The sequence below is a fragment of the Bubalus bubalis genome, chromosome 24 (genome assembly GCF_019923935.1).
Source record: "Bubalus bubalis isolate 160015118507 breed Murrah chromosome 24, NDDB_SH_1, whole genome shotgun sequence".
Taxonomy (NCBI): Eukaryota; Metazoa; Chordata; class Mammalia; order Artiodactyla; family Bovidae; genus Bubalus; species Bubalus bubalis.
In genome coordinates this window covers 40,462,779-40,481,600 of record NC_059180.1, presented here as the reverse complement: position 1 = coordinate 40,481,600, position 18,822 = coordinate 40,462,779, and the positions used below count along the sequence as shown (strand labels likewise).

The 18,822-nt window shown below is 66.3% G+C and overlaps 1 protein-coding gene and 1 long non-coding RNA gene across 4 annotated transcripts; one reads left to right on the top strand and one right to left on the bottom strand.

Moving 5' to 3' along the window:
* Positions 1–217: 217 nt before the first annotated feature.
* CASKIN1 (CASK interacting protein 1) lies at positions 218–17,476 on the bottom strand. Of its 2 annotated transcripts, XM_025274996.2 has the most exons (20): positions 17,286–17,476; positions 11,379–11,430; positions 11,176–11,273; positions 10,718–10,863; positions 10,532–10,627; positions 10,295–10,425; positions 9,693–9,801; positions 9,499–9,607; positions 9,314–9,408; positions 8,656–8,773; positions 7,412–7,513; positions 7,244–7,332; positions 7,084–7,168; positions 6,907–6,998; positions 6,010–6,120; positions 5,826–5,927; positions 4,371–4,509; positions 2,253–4,298; positions 1,153–1,573; positions 218–732 (listed from the first exon to the last, which is right to left on the bottom strand). In XM_025274996.2, exons 1-20 carry the CDS (start codon positions 17,377–17,379, stop codon positions 633–635), a joined length of 4,335 nt encoding a protein of 1,444 aa, XP_025130781.1. In that variant the 5' UTR covers positions 17,380–17,476; the 3' UTR covers positions 218–632. The 2 variants fall into 2 exon arrangements, with proteins under 2 accessions (XP_025130781.1, XP_025130783.1); XM_025274998.2 differs by lacking the exons at positions 5,826–5,927; positions 6,010–6,120.
* On the top strand, positions 3,434–8,565 carry LOC123331614. 2 transcript variants are annotated; one of them, XR_006548350.1, is made up of 3 exons: positions 3,434–3,567; positions 4,399–4,503; positions 7,090–8,565. It is a non-coding gene; the product is annotated as an uncharacterized LOC123331614 (long non-coding RNA). The 2 variants fall into 2 exon arrangements; XR_006548351.1 differs by lacking the exon at positions 3,434–3,567 and adding an exon at positions 4,190–4,319.
* Positions 17,477–18,822: the final 1,346 nt, after the last annotated feature.

The window sequence follows — 18,822 nt, the reverse complement described above, 5'->3', positions numbered from 1 at the left end:
TGGTTTTCTATAGAATCAATAATATTTTTTCTTTCTTTAAATATATATTTGTTAAAGTTATACCTTTTTGTATCTCTGGGGAAATCTGCCTTAGCTCATTCCCAATAAATTAATACTCTTTGATAGCTTATATTCTGGGGAGGGGGGGAGGTGCTGTGGGGCAGGGGGCCCAACCCAGCCCCTTGTGCTGCGCAGGAGCGGCTGGCAGAGGTCCCCATCGGGCAGTTCTGTGCTGGGCATAGGCCTGTGCTCTGCCCCAGACTGGGGAGGGGGCTACAATGGCTGCCCCCTGCCCACTGCCCCCCAGGGTGGGCCCAACCCGGGCTCTAGGCGAGGGTTCAGGAGCAGCCCCTCCCGCACCACGGCGGGCAGAGCCTGGCGGTGGGGGCAGGCGGCCCAGCAGTTATTGCACGGGGAGGGGGCAGCAGCATCTGACCAGAGCCCTTGGGTCCCCCGGGCAGGCAGTCGTCCGGGCTGGACCCGGCGGCAGGAGTTGTGCTTGTGCAGGAGCCTCGCGCCCGGCCCCCTGCGCCCCGCCCTCACGGCCCCGCCCGCCTGCCTGCTCACGCCGCGCCCAGAGGTGCCCATCCTGAGGTAAAGGTCAGCGTGCGGGCCCGACGTGGGCGGCCGCGTCACTCCAGCATGGCGTCCAGCTGGTCGGCCAGGTCGTCAAACATGCTGCCAATGTCGTCCAGGATGCTGCCGGTGCTCTTCTCCTCCGCGGCCGAGGGGCTGCGGGCGGGCGCGGCGTGAGCAGGAAGGCCCGGAGCAGGGCGTCCCGCCCCTCCGCCCGAAGGCCGCCCCCTCGCGGACACCACGGCCCTCCCCCGCCCACGAGGGCTGCCCGCCTCACGCATGGCCAGCCCCCTCTCCGCCCATTCTGGTCCCGCCCAGCAGCATGGGGTAGGGCTAATTCAAGGCCACTGCCCCATGACGTCTGCCAGCCCAGGCCCCGCCCCACGTGCGGCCGCCTCTGGGGGACCGGGCCCCTCTCAGAGACCCCGCCCATGCCGGGCCCCGCCCCGCAGTATGGGGCGGGGCTAGTCCAAAGGCCACGCCTCTCCTGCGCGACTCGATCCCTCCCCCACAGGGCAGCCTACAGGTGAGCGGCAGCCTCGGCCTCGCGCAGTCCGCACCCGGTCCCGCACCTACCGCGAGCCTTGCGCGTCCTCCTGCCGGATCTTCTCTTCTACGGCTTGCAGCGCCGCCGCCAGGCACGCGCTCGTCTCCTCCAGCTTCTGCCGGGCGCTGTCCCCCGGCGAGGCGCCGTCGGGCGCAGCTGGGGGCCCTGTCGCCGCGGCGGCAGCGCGCGGCGGCTTGGCGGGCACGTGCAGCGCGGGCGCACCGGGCGACGGCGGCCTGGCGGGGCTGGCGGGGCTGGCGCTCAGCGCGGGCGGCGTGCTGGCCGGCTTGGCGAGGGCGGCGGGTTGCTGGCGCGCCGGCGAGGGGGCGGGCGACGGGCTGGCACTGCCCGACTGCAGCCCCGCCGCGGCCTTGGCCGGCTTTGGCGCCGTGGGCGGTGGCGGCGGCTTGGGAGACACGGGCGGCGGCGTGCCGTGCGCACGCTTCACCTCTGCGGGGAGGAGGAGATTCGCACCGGGGTGGGAGGTCGCGCGGCGCGCGCAAATCGCGCGCTGCCGGTCCCTACCCAAGCCCTGCGGAAACACTGCCCAAGGGCCCTGCTTCGCAACCGGGAGCGAAAATAACGCCCTCTGCACTGCAAGCCCGGCTTCAGCTCCAGCCCTCCGTGCCCCTCCCCACTGGGTCTCCCTGAGGCTGTCGGGGGGGCGCTTCCCTGCGCACACCTGTTTGGGTCACTGCTTCCAAACCCCGACCCATCCTCTTTCCACCTCCATCCCCTTCCAGGTGTGGCCTGTTGTAGCCACTGGCCCTTCCGTTGCTTGAATGTCACAGGGACTTTGCACCTCTGACCTTTCTGTCTGGAAGCCTCTTCCCTCCCTCCCGTGCTGGGGTCACTCTACAGCCATGTCAGAGTCCCCCCTGAGCCCTCCGGCTTCCTGGGCCTGTCTTCCTTCCATAGGTGCTGCTATTTATGCACCTGTGCCTCCTCCACTGAGGACCTAAAGACCACAACTGTCCCAGCTCTGGGCTGATGGTCCGGGGGCAGCTGGATGAGGGAGTCTGAAGATACCTTCCCACCCCACTGCCCCTGGCCTTCATCAGATCCAAGAAGCAGAAAACCCTGCAGACCATGGTATGGGGCCCCTCCCTAGCTGGCTTCCTGCACCTACCTGGGCTGCTGGGACCTGGCAGCGGCACCTTCTTAGAGGCAGGTGTGGGTGAGCCCTGGATCTTGGGCACGGGCTGAGCCAGAACGGGCTTGGGAGAAACAGGTGGCTTGGCCAGCTTCCGGGCATCGCTGTCCGGCGGGGGCAGCGGGGGCAGGTGCATGAGGTCAGAGGGCGGGGGCTCAGCAGGCGGGGGTGGCGGGGGCAGCTCCGGGGGCCCAGCCTGCTCAGAGGCCGGCCGGCGGCGCACAGTGCCCGTTCCATTCTGGTACACGGACAGCGGTGGTGGGGGAGGCTCGGGACCCGCCTCCCGCTCCTTGACCTTGGGCCGGCGCTTGACCGTGTCAGACTCGGTTAGGATGAACTTGACGTTCTCCTGCTGGCTCTGCTTGGCCCGGATGCGCCTCTTGAGGGTGGCACTGGCCTCCACCCTGGCTAGGGGCGGGCCCTCTGCACCCGCCTCGCCCTTGGCTGGACCTCGGGGCCGCTGCCGGGTGGCACCCTCTTCCACCAACTGGCCATGGTCTGCAGGCCCTGATGGCTCTCCGGAACCCCGGCGAGCAGTGGCCAGGAGTCCCGTGACGGGCCCACTCAGTGTGCGGCGCCGGTTCACCACCTCGCCGTCAGGTCCAATGGCCTCCTTGTGCTTCACTGAGGCCAGCACCGTGGCCACCCGGCCTGGCTCCGGGCTGGCAGGGTGAGGCATGGGATGGCCCTCAGGGGGCCTACGGGCTGCCCGGCCCCCACCCCCGATGGATGACAGCTCAAGCATGGCTGCGATGCTCTTCACGCTGCCGGCACTTCCTGTGTCCACGCTGCCAGCCAGGTCACTGGCCCGCCGACGCTGTGCCCGGACCCCCAGCCGGCTGTCCTCAGCCCCGGCCCCCTCGGTCTCTGCGTCTGGCGCCGGCTCATCGGCCAGGTTGGCACTAGCCATGGCAGAGCTGGAGCGCTTGGGTGGGGGTGGGGGCGGCCCCTTCTTCCGCGGCCGCACGGCAAACGACTGGCTGCGGTTGACGTTCTTGTCTGCGCCGGCAGGTGCCCGCACTGAGTGGCTGCGGCCCACGCGCCGCTGGACCGTGGCGTAGGGCCCTGCGGCGGCCGGCACCAGCAACTCGTCCCGCTCCGGCTCGCTGTCCGACGCTGCGTAGCGATTCAGGCTGTGGGCACGCTTCTTGGGCCTCCCTGGCTCTGCGTCGGCCTCGGGCGGCAGGCACAGCGTGGGCACCGGCGTGGGCGCGGCTGCGGGTGCAGGCCCTGGGGCAGCCGGCCCAGCCTCGCTCTCCACCGGTTGGGGAAGCACATAGGCAAAGCCGCGGTGAGTGGGCGACTGAGGCAGCGAGCGGGGGGACATGGGTCGCTCCGTGGGCGGCAGCAGCTGAGGGGTGGGCTTCACCTTGGCTGTGGCTGGCGCTGGGCCATGAGGCCCCCCCAGGGCCTGCGGGGAGCTTGGCCGGGGTTTCGTGGGTGTCTGGGGGGGCGTGAAGTGGCTGGCCCCTGGCGGCAGGACCTGCCGAGGCTTGCCGGGCACCGGGGGCACACTGGCCCGCTTGACACTGTGGCCGTGGCGGCTGGGCCGGGCTTCCTTGGGAGGGGTGCCAGGGGCCGGCCCCTCATCGAGCAGGTACTCCTGGCTCCGTGACATGGGGCTGCTGGGTCCCAGGGGCCCGTCGCCCAGCAGCTCCTGGGAGCTGCTCATGTGCCGCGCCCTCCCCCCCAGGCTGGGCTCCTGCCGCCCCGAGGCCCTCGGGGCGGGTGGCAAGTGGTTGGCGGGCTTTTCAGCCGGGGCGGTGGCAGCAGCAGCCCCTTCGGTCGGGCCGGTCAAGGCCGCCTGCAGCTCCCCGCTGAGCTCGCTGTCCTGGAAGGTGGTCATCTTCGGAGACTGGCAGTCAGCCGGGGCAGGCTCGGGTGGGGGTGGCGACTCGATGGCCATCACCTCCAGCGACTGCGGTGCCTTCCGGCGCAGGGGTCCCCCCTCGTACTTGGCGTACTCTGCCTTCTGCAGCTCCGCCAGTTTCCGCACAGCCAGCATCAGCTTCTTCTGGTGGCCTGAGTTGGGGCAGGACGCAGGTCAGGCCCGAGAGCACAAGGAGGGCGGGGCGGGGCGGGGCGGGGCCTCACCCAGCTTGGTGATGCCGATCTCCTGCAGGTCCTCCCAAGTGATGTCCGTGATGAAGTCAATGTTCTCGTAGCCGTTGTCCACCAGCACCTTGTAGTACTGCGCCAGGCCGATCATGGACAGCCACACGGCCAGGTTCGCCTACGGGGCGGGGGACACAGAGGGCAGCCCAAGCTGGCTGCCCACACCCTGCCTGCTGCTCGGAGCTGGTGGAAGGGTGGGCACCGGGCCAGCCCGGCACAGAGAGACGGAAGGACAAATGGACAGGCCGGAAGGGTCAGCACAGCCTTGACAGCACAGCCAAGGCCAGCGCACACACACGGGTGGACACAGGCAGACACACACAGAGGCGTGACCCTCTCCGCGGGATGCCCTCGGGGGGAGGGGGAGGAAGGTGCTTCCTCATCTGCCAAGCAGGCCAGGCAGCCCTGGGGATGGCACCCACGAGGACACACCTCACGCGTCACGGACGCAGACACACAGCACCACCGACCAGCAACAGGTATACGCATAGCCTGCACCCCAGTCATCCATGGCACTGACACCCCTGAGTCACACTCACACCCTCTCACCATTTCCCCACCATCCTCAGCCACACATCACACAGCCTTGTCACACGTGTGTGCAAGTATCCATGATGGAGTTCACCCAGAACCAGCCAGTGGCCTCCTGACCGGGATCCACCTGTCCACACGCCCAGCTGGACATCACTCACACACCAACACAGCACACTCGGTCACCGCCTGGGTGAGCAAGCAGAGTGAAGCCCCTGGGACCCAGGCGAGCTGGCTGGGAGGACCCCTGAGCCATGGACTGAGTGGGGCGAGGCAGGCAGTGTGGGTGAGGCGTGTGCATCTGCCTGTCCCACCCCGGGGGCCCTCGGTGGCCGCAGCATCTCCCTCCTGGATGGTGGGAGCCTGAGGCCCAGAGAGGCGGTACAGATGGGACAGGCCCCAGGTCCCCCTCTCCCATCCCGGAGCCTGTGCCTCCGCAGGGCACCCGTGCATGACAGTGCAGGCCGAGGCCAGTGTGGCCATCGGTGGGCACTGGGCATGTGTTCAGTGCACACGTGCGGTCTGCGTGCTGAGGCCTGTGCTCACACACACCCTCCCCGTGGCCTGGGTATGTGCCTGGGTGTGTGGCAGCCCCCTGCGGTGTCTGGTGGGCGTGCATCGGGCAACACTGCAGGGCGCTGGGTGGTGCCCTGAGTGGCAAGTGTGTAGTAGAGACAGGGATGCTCTGGGCTCCAGGCTCCCCTTGCCCGAACAGCCCTCAGAGGAGGTCACCCTGGCCCCTGCCCTGGGAGGCTGGCCCAGGGGCCCCTGACAGACGAACAGAGGACACCCTCCGCTGTCCTCTCACTGGGCTCCCCAGAAGGCAGGGGAGGGCCGTGGCTATCTGTCCGTCTGTCGGTCTGCCCCTCCTGGGCTTGGCCACCAGGGTGCAGGGGGCCTTACAGGTTTGTGCTCGGGCAGCCAGTCCGGGAGGCTCAGACCACTGATCTCCGCAGTGATTTTCTTCCGGTGGCCGGGCTTGGTGACCCCGATGGCAGTGAGGTCCTAGGTGGAGGAGATGCCTGTTAGCCAGAAACTGGGGACCCATCTCCGGGCCAGATGGTGGGCAGCTTTCTGGGCACCTCACCTCGGGGGTCATGCGGCTGATGGTGGGCAGGTCATACCCGGCGCTGATGAAGTTGGGGGCGTACAGCTGCAGCTGGAACGTGGCAAGCCACTGGCTGACAGCCTCGGCGCCCTGGAAGACACAAGGCACCCGCTGCAGGCTCGCCCACCCGCCCCCCGGCCAGGCGTGCACCCAGCCACCGCAGCGCCTCCTTCTCTGCTCAGCCGAAGACCACGCGGCGCGAGCTGCCGTCCACTGGGCCGTCTGCAGCCGCCAGGCCCCCGTCAGCCTGGCCGGGTGCTCCTCCCTCTGAGTCCGGGGCTCCGCTGTCTCCGCGTCGTCTCATGTGTCGGCTGCCTGCTGTGATCTCCACCAGGAGGGTCCCGCCGCTGTCCATATCACAGGCCTCCCCGACCGCCCCCCTTTCCTGGACCAGGGCCACCCAGCCTTGTGGCCCGTGACAGGGGCTCTGGGAACGGGGCCTCAGGAGGGGCCACTGACTGCTGCTCCCCCACGCAGGAGGTGGGCTCTGCCCGGGGGGACGCAGGAGGACTCAGCCAGCAAGCAGTTCACGCCTGCCCTAGCACGCAGGTGCACGCACATGGACCCGTCTCACCCCCACACACGCTTCCACTCATCTCACACCCACGCCCTCCACATGCACACACAGATGCACCCATGCCCAGACCGCAGTCACACTAGCCACACACAAACACACCCCCTACTCGCCTCACGCTGTGTCACACTTTTACACACACTGGCTTACACGCACAGCCTGCACAAGAGACAACAGCTACGCACACAGACTGACAGACCAACAGAAGGACGGGCCTGGCCCATCGAGGGCGCTGGCTGTGCTGTGGCCCAGCCAGGCGGGCTTCCCCGGCCCCCGCCCCTGCAGCCACCCTGGCCCTGTACCTTGCCCTCGGACGCCGCCTCCAGCTTCTTGGGTGGCTGCTCCCCATAGCCCGGCCCTGTGTGGGCCGCTGGAGGCTGGGCCCGGGTCGCACCTAGGGACGAGAGGGTGAGGAGGGGCGAGGGCTGCCTGGGGGCTACCTCCGCACCCAGCCAGCAGCGCCGTGTCCTTGCCCTTACCTGCAGGGCCCTCCGGAGGCTTGACCGGGCTGTCCCCGGGGCTGGAGTCGGACACCGGCTTCTGGGAGAGCACTGTTGCCAGGAGCTGGAACCCAGACAGGCTGGCTGGCCAGTGCTGCTCCAGACCCAGGCACCCTGGCCCTGCCGCCACCCCACCTACCTTGACCCCTTCAGAGCCAGCGTGCAGGGTGTGGCCCCCGCCGCTCCGGCCCCCAGCCACGCTGCTCAAGCTGCCGCTGCGGTCCCCACCTGCCCACAGGACAGAACAAGATCAGCCGCTGCCTGCCCTGCCCTGCCCCACTGCCTCCCCCCGAGGCCCCCTACCCACCTGCAAAAGGCTTCCTCAGCACCCAGATCTCTTCGGGGGGTGCAGCGGGCCCCGCGGAGCTGCCTCCCTGGGGTGGACTTGGTTCAGCACCTGCTCGGGGACCTGCAGGCCAAGCACAGCTGCCCTGAGCCCTGGACTGGCTCCAGGGCCTGTGTAGAGCAGAGGCCAGACACGCACACACACATGCACACACGCACGCGTACATACATTCATGTGCACACACACACACAGACACGCATGCACGCACACACAGAGACATGCATGCACAGAGATGCACACGCGCACACAGACACATGCATGCGTACACACACGTGCACATGCACACACAGAGACACACGCATGTGTGCACACAGGCTGGGTGGCTCAGCGCCAGCTCCTCCTCCCTGGCTGTCTCCAAGAAGCTGAGAGACCCTCAGAAGACCCCTCCTAACCCTGGACACTGGCAAGCAGGAGACCAGGGCAGAGTGGGGTGCAGACCAGGCTATTCTGCCAGTGGTCCAGTATGTGGGGGTGGGGGCTCGCAGGAGGGTACAAACCCCTCTGATAAGGGAGCAGGGGAAAGAGGTCCCCAGGAGCCTGGGGCCAGGGCACTCGATGACCTTGGGTGGACTGACCGACCACACCTCCTAGCTGGCCCCCCTCTGCCCTCTCACTGGCCTGTCAACCTCCACGTCCTCTGCACAGGGTAAGCCCGTCACACGTGTACCCCATCTGAAGCCATTCCGCAGCCCTGTGGCCTCCTCCTACGCCCCTCGCTCTGTCACCAAGTCAGCCTCCCTGGGCTCTGGACCCTCGCACAGGTCACACTCTGCCCTGCCTGAGCGTCTCTGCATGTGTGGTTCCCACTACCCCGAAGTCACCGCCTGCAGCCTGCCCCCTCCCACTCCTCAGGGCCTTGTCCGTCCACTGTCTGAAGCGTGTCTCCATCTGCAATGTCTGGGTCACTGGTCGGCACGTTTCCCTCCATGCTGACTTCACTGTCCTGTGCTCCCTTCCGCCCAGGGCAAGCTCCTTGAGAGCAGGAACGAGGCCATTTGGGTGACCGTCTATTCCTTGAGCCTGGCGTGCAGTGTCTGCTGAATCAATGGAGGACCGGGTCTGGGGACCTGGATAAGACCGCTGGCAGGACAAACCCCGGACCTCACACCCAGTGATGGCGGGAGCTCACGGCCCCAGCCCACCCCGCAGCACACCGTGCACACGGTCCCGTCTGGCCATGAGCCCCTGGCCTGGGCTGGACTTGCCTGCTCGCTTGACGATGGCCTCGCCCAGGGAAGATGGGAAGTAGCCCACACGGTCATTGCCTGTCCTGTTGTCATGGATACAGCCCTTCCAGCGGCCATCTGGGTGCTGCTCAAGGACCTGGCCGGATAAGTTGAGGGGAGCATGCCTGGGGGGACTCCCCTCTGGGTCAATGGATAAGGTGAGAGGAGCACGCTCGGGGGGACTCCCCTCTGGGTCAATGGATAAGGTGAGGGGAGCACGCTCGGGGGGACTCTCCTCTGGGTCAATGGATAAGGTGAGGGGAGCACACTCGGGGGGGACTCCCCTCCGGGTCAATGGATAAGGTGAGAGGAGCACGCTTGGGGGGACTCCCCTCTGGGTCAATGGATAAGGTAAGGGGAGCACACTCTGAGGGACTCCTGTCTGAGTCAAGTGGATAAGGTGAGGGGAGCACGCTCCGGGGGGACTCCCCTCTGGGTCAATGGATAAGGTGAGGGGAGCACGCTCGGGGGGACTCCTCTCTGGGTCAAGTGGATAAGGTGAGGGGAGCACGCTTGGGGGGACTCCCCTCTGGGTCAAGTGGATGGGTGGCCTGGGCCCCCCAATTCTTGCCAGGCGTTGGGGGCAGCATCCCAGGCCCCTCTCAGCCCTGCTCCAGCAGCCCCGGACCGTCCTTACTGTGATGATGTCCCCAGCTTTCACGTTGAGGCTGGTCAGGTCATAGTTGTTGCAGTAATCCTTGGTCGCCCGGACCTGCAGGGCCGCCGAGGCCTCTGGGGACACAGGAGGTGGCAGACCCCCCGGTCCTGTGAGCCGGCCCAGCCCCGGCCCCGCCCCAGCCCCCCGGCCCCGCCCAAGCCCACCTCGCAGCAGCTGCTTGATCTCCTTGCTGGCCTGGGAGGTGGTGAACTGATGCACAATGTCCAGGGCGGTCTGGCTGTAGGTGTTCCTCACGTGGGCGTTGATCCCATTCTGTGTGTGCCAGAGAGCGAGGCCTGTCAGGAGCCCCCTCCGCCCTCGCCTGACCCCCGCGCCCCGCACCCTGGCCCTGACTCACATCCAGCAGCAGCCGAACCACCTCCGTCTTCCCACAGAGCGCGGCCTCGTGCAGGGCGGTGCCGGACTTGGTCTGGCGGTTAATGTCGATGCCGGCTTGGAGCAGCAGTCTGGCAGGGTGGCAGGGGGAGCAGGCAGGGCCTTGCATGCGAGTCCACTGGCCTGGCACCCCGAGTCGGCCTCTGACTCCTGGGGGCCCAGAATGAGCCAACCCGACCCCACCTCCCCAACAGGATGGCCTCCGCCAGTGACCAGGAATTTGCAGGAGTCCCCCTCCCAGTGCAAATCCTTCACATTCTGGTCTCGTCTCATCTCAGGACAAGCAGCGCTGCGATGCGCACTTTGAACATGGGGAAACAGAGGCTCAGAGACACCGAGAGTCACCACAGGGCCACCTGGCAGGTGGCACAGGCTGGGGGGCTGTAGAAGCCCACTCCCTAGCCCCCACTGGGGCATCCTCTACGGGGGCGGCTGGAGGCATCCCTTGTACCAGAGGCCTGACCACATCCCCATGGCTCCCCGGCCGCTCTGGTCTTACTGCCAAGCCAGGAGCAGGCACCCCGAGGCAGGGAGCCCCTCACCCCGCCCCCACCCCGGCCATACCTGATGATGTCGATGTGGCCGTTCTTGGCTGCCAGGTGCAGGGGGCTGGTGCCGTTGGGGTCGGTGGTGTCCCCTGGCCGGGGCTCCAGCAAGGCCGTACACATGTTGCTGCTCAGAAGCAGCTGGACCACCTGGAGGGAGGGGTGAAGAGTAGGGGGCCCAAGAAACGGGGTGGGGGCCCCCAGGAGAAGAAGACGGAGCAGATGGAGTCGCACTCGGCTCCCCGGGGAGACTTACCCCGACGCGGCCAAACTCGCAGGCCAGGTCCAGGGGCGTCTTGCCCGAGTTGTCCACCATGCAGGGGTTGGACTGGTGCTGCAGCAGCATTTCGGACTGCAGGGGCCACAGGCACGGTCAGGCCTGGGGGGTCCGTCAGGCTCCTGCTGCCCCAGGCGCCCTGTCGCCCCCAGGGGCAGTCCTTACCACATCATAGTGACCGTGCTGGGCCGCCAAGTGCAGGGGGATGTGGCCCTCGTCGGACGGGATGTTCACCGCTGAGCCCGCCTTCAGCACCAGCTTCATGGGCTCCTTCCGGCCCTGCCAGGCCGCGTAGTGCAGAGGCCGCATGCCTGGGGGGGGTGGATGGGGGAAGTTGGGAGCTGGAGCTAGACCCTGACCCTGACCCCAACCCTGACCTCCAGGACGCTGACCCCACGAGAAGCTGCCTCAACCCAGACCAGGACCCTAGGCTGACCTCAGTTGAGGGACCATGGAGGCCTCCAGGGTCCCTCCAGGGTTAAGCTCTGATCTTAACCCCCGTGCCCCTGGCTCCAAGATCCCTGGCCTTTACTGTCCACCTCCATCACTAATTTACAAGCTCCAAGAGGACAGTGGTTTTTATCCACTTCGCTCACTGCCATGTCCTGCCTGGCAGGCCTTGCCTTTGTTGTCCTTGATGTCCACAGCAGCCTGGGCCTCCAGCAGCAAGGTGATCAGCTCTGTGTTGCCATTCAGGGCCGCGTGGTGCAGGGCTGAAAAGCTGCGACGGGTGATGGACACATGTGGACAGGTGCCGGACAACCCCCTGCCCTAGGAGTCCCTGACCCCCACACCAGACTGATGCCTCCCGGAGCTGAGAACTCACCCATCAGGGTCTTGGAAATTGACATTGATCTTCTTGGTGGAGCCCAGGAGTTCTGCGGGGGGGAGGAGACACGGTGAAGGAGGCCCACCTGGGGCCCAGCCCCCTCTAGGCAGCCTGAGAGCAGCTGGCTAGCTCCCTGGCAGGCTCAGAGCCAAAGCTATCTAGGTCTTCAGTCTAGAAGCGTTCATTCATTCCGCTCTGCTCCCTGCACCCAGCACCAGGTACCAGCTTTCGGACCTCGGTTTCTCACTGAACTGAGATGCTGGGAGGTTTCCCTGGGCCAGGACCTGTCTGAGAGGCCGGGGCTGGTGCCCACACAGGCGCACACATGTGCACACGAAGCCCTCCCTGGGGACGCCGGCTGAGCCCCTGCCAATGGTGGGAGGGAGAGAGCCAGCCCAATCTGTCTCTCAGAAGGGCCCAGATGGGCCCGGGGGCGGCCTGCCACACCCGGAAACAGGGGTATCTCTGGGGGAGAGCCACACTTCCAGGGTGCAGCCTCCCCCAGCTCCAGCCCCAGGCCTGGCCAGTGTGGAGGCGCCCCATCCAGCCAGGCGGGAAGGGGAGGCCGACAAGTGGGCCCATGCCTCTGGGCAGCCACGCGATAGTGACCCCCTCATCGGCCTGCCTGAAGTCCTCCCTCAGACGCCCCGGTCTCCTCCACAGTCCTGGCTTCCACTGGGCGCTGGCCAGAGGAGCGGAGCCCACCAATGCCCTCCCCACAGGCTCAGGTCCAGCCGGAGTCGGGCCAATCCCCTGCCTGTCTGGGCCATGGTTACATAACCCATTTGTGGGTCAATCACTCTGTGAGGGAGGGGGTGGCAGGACAGAAGCCCCTTTGTCCAGGCCCAGGACAGGGATGGGGGCGGGAGCCCGAGGGAGTCGGGGCTCAGAGGGGCTGCTGGAGGGCCACTTAGTGACCCGCGGCAGCCCCAGGCGCCCCAACCTCGGTTCTCAGCTGCTGGATGTGGGGCGTGAGGCCCCCGGTGGCCCACAAGGCCCGCAGAATCAGACGGGCCTTTGCCCCTTAGTAGCCCTGTGGCCTGGGCCGTGAGCTCGGAGGGTCTAACGGGCCGGCCTCGCAGGTCCAAGGGCTCAGCACATGGCCGTTGCTGACACAGCTCCACAGGGATCCTCCCCACCCTCCCCAGGGAGGGGCTTCTCCAGCCAATAGCCCAAGAGCAGAGACTCCAGGACCAGCGGCGTCTCCACCCCCGCCCCTGCCTCTGCTCAGACACGTGGCTGATGCTGAAGTCTGTCTCAGCTTGCACCAGAGCCACTGTTGGTGGTCCAGGGCAAAACCTTGGAGGCAGCCCTAGGTCCTTATGTCTTCATCGGTAAATCCTGTGGGCTCTGCCTTTAGAACCCTTTTAAAGCACGCCCGGAATCCTATCCTTTCTTGGTCCCAACATCCCCACCCCGCACCAGGTCAGCATCTCTCGAAGGACCACAGCCACATCCTCTCCACTGGCCTCCCCACTTGCAGCCTGTCGCCTCCACACCCGCTGAGGTCGGTGGGGCCCCCCGAGGACACGCGTCCAATCCTGCTGCTCCCGTCTCACCAGGGTTAGAGGCCGAAGCTGGACACGCTTCCCCCTCACCCCTGCTCCAGTCACCTGAGCCTCCTTGACGGCACTCCAACACACCTGCCTCTGCCGCCACAGGGCCTTTGCACAAGCTGTGTATGTGGAGGGGCAGGCGTTATTCTTCCCTGTTCCCATGACTCCGTCTTCATATCCTCCAGGCCTTTATTCAAGACCTGCTTGTCAAAGCCTCCTCACTCCCATCTAAAATGGTAATTATCTGCAAGTTCTCTGGGAGTCCAGTGGTTAGGATTCAAGCCCAGGTCCAGTCCTTGGTTGGGGAGCTAAGGATTCTGCAAGCCATGAGGCGCGGTCAAATAATTTTAAAAATTGTTCGTGTCCAGTTGCTCAGCCATGTCCGACTCTTTGCAACCCCACGGACCGCAGCACGCCAGGCTTCCCTGTCCTTTGCTATCTCCTAGAGTTTGCTCAAACTCATGTCTTTTGAGATGGCGATGCCATCCAACCATCTCATCCTCTGTCACCCCCCTCTCCTGCCCTCAGTCTTTCCCAGCATCAGGGTCTTTTCCAATGAATAAATAAAATGGTAACCTCCCATCCCATCCTGTGTCTGTCTCCCATTTATCTTTTTTATTGTCCACCTCCATCACTACATTACAAGCTCCAAGAAGACATGGTTTTTATCTACTTTGCTCACTGCCGTATCCTTTCAGGTAACACAGTGCCGGGCACACACAAGGCACTCAGTGCCTGGTGACTGAACTGAACCCTCATCCCACATACTCCATCCACCTGCCAGGCCTGGCTTCAAGTGTGAGACCCGTGCGGCCACTCAAGAGGATCCACGCGCTGGGTGGACACTCTGCAGCCGCCGTCTAGAGACAAGGCAGCCCCTCTTTTCGTCCTGCACTGGGCTCTGTGAACTATGCGGCCGGGTGGGCCGCAGTCCCTGCTGCATAGCTGAACAGAGCCTAGGCGTTGGTGGCCCACTAGGGACCCCCACCGCACTCAGGGCCGCGATCAGCACCTTCTCGTGCCAGAAGGCTCTGCCCGACTCTAATGTTGCTGCCCCCATACCCTTAGTTCCAGTGTAGCCAGGCTCAGATTCTCCTCAGAGCCTCCCCGGGCCAGCTCACTCTCCCTCCAGCAGCGGGCACCCAGGCAGCTGCTCCAGGAGCTCCGAGCAGAGGTGGAGGCCCAGCCACGCCCACAGGTGCTGAGGTCTCAGAAGGGCTGGAGGTCAAGGTCCAGAAGTGACACACACTAGTGGGGAGGAGGCGTCTGCATCCGGAAGGGGACCACCCCCCACAGGAGGAGGGTCTTCTTGTAAGGTCATCTCCCCCCTCCCTGGGCTGGTCTCCTCAAAGTGCTGGAACTGGATGTAGGCGGGCTTGAGGCCTTGGAGCACCCTCATGGGGACACTGGGCATCCAGGAAGCCCCCACAGCGGCAGCCTGCCTGGGGCTGGGGGCTGCACCTTGCAGAGACAGGTGTCCTGAGTGAAGCTGGTGTAGAGCAGGGCTGCCTGGGCCTGGGGGCTGTGGGCACAGAGCGGAAGGTCCCAGGAGCTCCTCGCCCTTCCCATGAGGCACCGAGTCCTACGGCTCACCGCTGGTCACAGGACACGCACCTGGCCCCTGACCCCCAGAACTCAGGCTCTCCTGTGGCCCCCACCTCTAATTGTTCTCCTGCGACCACCCCAACCTGGGAGGCCAGTTGCAAACTCCAGCTGCAGATGCCTCCGGGGAGACGACCCCAGACCCTCTTCCGCCCTGTCCTCATAGCCTCCCTCCACCCCTCTGCCAGGGGCTCCTCCAGCCACAGAAGCCACACACAGGCCACATCTGTGCCCTCCAGGGAGGGGCCTCGGCCTCCTCTGCTCCCATGTCAGCCTGGCTGCGCCCCACGGCCTCCAGCAGGGCGAGGCCGCCCTACCCCCTCAGGGCAGGCAGCACCGAGCCAGGCGCTGGAGGGCAGCTCTCCGGGGCTAAGGTGAGCGAGCACGGGAGCACCTGCCTGTAGTCTCCAGTAAATCTGAAGAAAGGGGAGGCGGGGCCCGGAGTAAGGACAGGGCGTCCCCGCACCCCAGAAGGCCAGCCCCCACCCCAGCAGCTTCCCTTCCAAGCAGAGCGGTCTCTTCTTCCCTCCAAGGATGACTGCTAAGGGTGGCAGCCCGTGCATGTGAGCGGAGGCTCCCTTCAGGCGGGATGGGGGAGCCGCCAGAGCCCGGGGTGACGCTGGGTGGGGGGTGGGCTGAAGTGAAGGTGTCAGTGCTGGGAAGGGACTGTGGAAACAAGGGTCGTGGGAACACCTTTAGAGTTGGGGGGCCCCAGGGAGCACGGCCGGATGCCCCCCACCCCATGGCCCAAACTCCAGCTGTACTTTGCTGAATCAAAATACATCTTACTCCAAAGCAGGCCAGTGTTGCCATGACAACTGAGCTAATTCATGGAGGGATTTCTCCATCTGATTTATTACGCCCGCCCCTGTGAGTCAGAGAGCCCAGATTCAGGGGCCAGGGCAGGTGTCTCTCCTACCCGGGGACCAAGCCACACAGGGGCGAATGCAGAGATCCATGTGGGGACACAGGTGGACGTAAAAGCCCCACATATCCTCCCGGGGGCCAGAGTGGAAGACAGGAGGAGTTCCCAAACCTGACGCCCCCACTTCCTCCACGCACCCGCCCTGGGCTGTCTAGGAAATGGCCATGGTGGCTCAGACAGTAAAGAATCTGCCTACAATGCGGGAGACTCAGGTTTGATCCCTGGGTCGGGAGAAGCCCCTGGAGAGGGGAATGGCAACTCATTGCAGTATTCTTGCGTGGAGAATCCCATGGATCCCAGAGAAGCCTTCCAGAGAAGCCTGGGGGGCTACAGTTTATGGGCTGGCAAAGAGTCTGACACGACTGAGTGACCAACACTATCACTACTGGCCCTTCCTAAGAACACACGAAGGCCTGGGCTCCCTGCACACTCTCACTGTTCTTAAAACAAGGCTGTGGGGCAGGGACCACTGAGGGTCCCATCCCACAGATGAGGAGACCCGAGCTGTCTGCACCCAAGGTCGGCTGGCCACTAGGTGGAAGTCTTTGCCTTGCTTTCACCTCTCATCCCTGCTCCTGCTTTTGAGGCTCAGCTGAGGCGGCCTCTGCCTGAAAGCCCTGCCTTTCTGGGCCCCGAGGCCCTGAAGCCGGTCCTCAGTGGCAGCCCGCCCCTGGGCCCCGGGTGCGGAAGGCAGGGCCGGCCTGTGCCTATGAAGCACACAAGTGCAGCTCTCTAGCCGCACAGGGTAGACAAGGAGCGGCCAGGCGGGGCTGCGGTGGGAGGGGTCCTCCTGGGGCTCAAGGAGCTGCTCCCCAACTGCCCCAGGGGCCGTCTTAGTTCTCAGCATCTCGCCTGGAGAGAGGGGAGGGGGCTTCCCCTGCTCACACACCGTCCCAGGGGACGGCATGGGGCATGGGCCACTCAGACCCCACCTGCGACCCACAGGAGGCCAGCCGGTGCCCTCACAGGTGCCCTGACACACTGACACGGCCATACGTGCGCAGCCGCACACGCCCTTCCGTCCATCCTGAGCGTCCCGGGGGAGGCTCTGAGCTGAGCTGGGACGAGTGCTAGGATCAGGGCTCCAAGCTCCTAAGCGTCCCCCGAGGCGCCCACAGCCCCAGTTCAGGAAGGCCAGTGGGAGACCCTCTCCCCTCCCAGCCCCCTTTCCCAGCAGGGAAGCCAGAGAGGGCCAGGATGGCACCTGCCGGCAACTCAGCCTGCCTGGGGCTGGGCGACCTTGGGCCTCGGCTCCCCCTCCGGTAAACGGCCCCCCGCCGGCCATGCCTGGGCAGCCACACCCCCAGCGTGGTCCTTCCCCCACTCCCTGTCAAGCCTGTTATTAAACACGGGGCGGGGAGGGGTCTGACAGAGACTGTCGGCCCTGTAGTCGCCCCTCACCGCAAGGCGCCCCTCCTTCTCTTCATGGCGTTGTGGTGGTGGTGGGGGGGAGCAGCCTCGCCCTTTAAAGGCCCAGCAGAGACCTCCAGCTGTCAGCCCGCAGCCCGGGAAGGGAGGGGATCGCAGGCGTGAGAGACGTTTGCGAACGCCTGCGGCCAGGGAGGCGGATGCCGCCAGGTGCCCGCTGCGGGGCTCGGGGTGACGGCCGGGTGCTCGAGGCCGCCCCTCCTTCAGCGCTGGCCGCAGGGGGCGCGGACCGAGGGTCCGGGCGCTGCTGGCCCCGCCCCGCCCCCCGGGACTCGAGAGCATCCCCCTCCGCGGCCGGCGCCGGGCGGGGTGGGGGGCTCGGCGCTGGAGACGGCCCCGGGGCGCGCCGCCGCTCCCGCCCGCCCCCAGCGCCCCCGCGCCCCCCGGACTCACTGGCCTTCCCGGGCCGCGGCCTCTGCAGCAGCCTCTGCGCGGTCCCCACGTCCTCCGCCTTCACTGCCTGCACCAGCTCCTGCTCCTTCCCCATGGCGCGGCCGGGGCCGCAGCGACGCGGCTGCGCTCCGTGCGCTCGGCGCGGCTCCGAGGCGGCGGCGGCGGCCCCGCGGCACCGGCCGCCTCCTCCGCCCTCCCCCGCCGCCTCCTCCGCCGTCCGTTCCCCTCGCCGTCCTCGGGCTCCGGCTAGGGATCGGGCTCCCGGCACGGAGGGGGCGGGGAGCGCGTCACGGGCGGGGGGCGGCCCGGGGGCGGGGGCCGGCGGCGGCGGGCGCGAGGCGGGGGCGCGGCACCTGGCGCCGCCTCCCGGACGCCTGGGTCCCCCTCCTGCGGCCGCTGACCTCGGTGCGCCCGCGCCGGCCGCGCGCCCGGCTCCTTGGCTCCGCCCCTACCTCTGGCTCCGTCCTCCCGAGACACCCCCTCCCCACGTGCCGGCCGCGCGGCTCGGGCCTGGCCTCTGCGGACACCCCGCGGCCCGGGCGATGGCCGGGGGACTGGACGCTGAGCCCCGACTCGGCGGCGACGCCAGGCAGAGCCCGAGAGCCTTCCAGAGGCTGCGGGACCCACGGGGGGAGGGACTCCGGCAGTGGGCGGGTGGGGACCCGGGCACCGAGAGACCCGGGCACCGGGCGCGGGAGCCGGGCCGCCAGAGGCTGTCAGACATTTCTGGCCCGTGGCTCCCGTGGGAGGTGTCGAGGGACTGTGAAGAGGAATCTCCCAGTAATGAATTCGGTGTCAGGGAACCCGCACACCCCCCGCCCAGCAACTGCACCTTCGCGCCCTGCTATCTCCAGCTGTCTCCACAAACAATGCTCCACGACCCCCACCCCCGCCTCAATCTGAACCCCGACCTCAGTGCACCTGCCCATCACCAGCTGGGGTTCAGCCCCCTACCCCTACCACTAAGAGGGACTGGGTTCCCTCATCCCCGGCACCGAGCGGGATGTAACTCTTCAGATCCACAAGCCGGTATGTGTGTGGGGGGGCTTCAGTACCCCCACCCCCAGCACCAGTGGGGTCACAGCTCTGCCCAGCAGCAACCTGAACCCCCACACAAGCCTGCTTACCCCCCAGCCTCCGGCCACAGCTTCTGAGAGCCCCCCACTCCCCCTACACACAGGTCTCATCCTTCTGACCTCGGCCTCCTCGGACCCTCACCTTGTCATGGCTGCAGCATTCTAAAGACAGAGTGGCTCAGACTCTTTCCTCATTTGCAAGGATGGGCAGATGACCCCGCTCCACGCAGCTTTGGGAAGGTTCACACACATGATGGCGGGATGCCCCTCTCCCACCCAGATAGATCAAGCTGGTCCAGGAAGAAGGCGGCCAGAGGGTGGAGGAGGGTGAGCAGCAGGCACTGGGATTCCCTCATCTGGGCAGCTGGTCAGTCCACTCCGTAGGGTCTCCCATGAAGTTAGGGAGCAGGCCGATGTCTTACGTCCACGGGGGTCCCTACACACAAGGGCCTTTCCCCCCA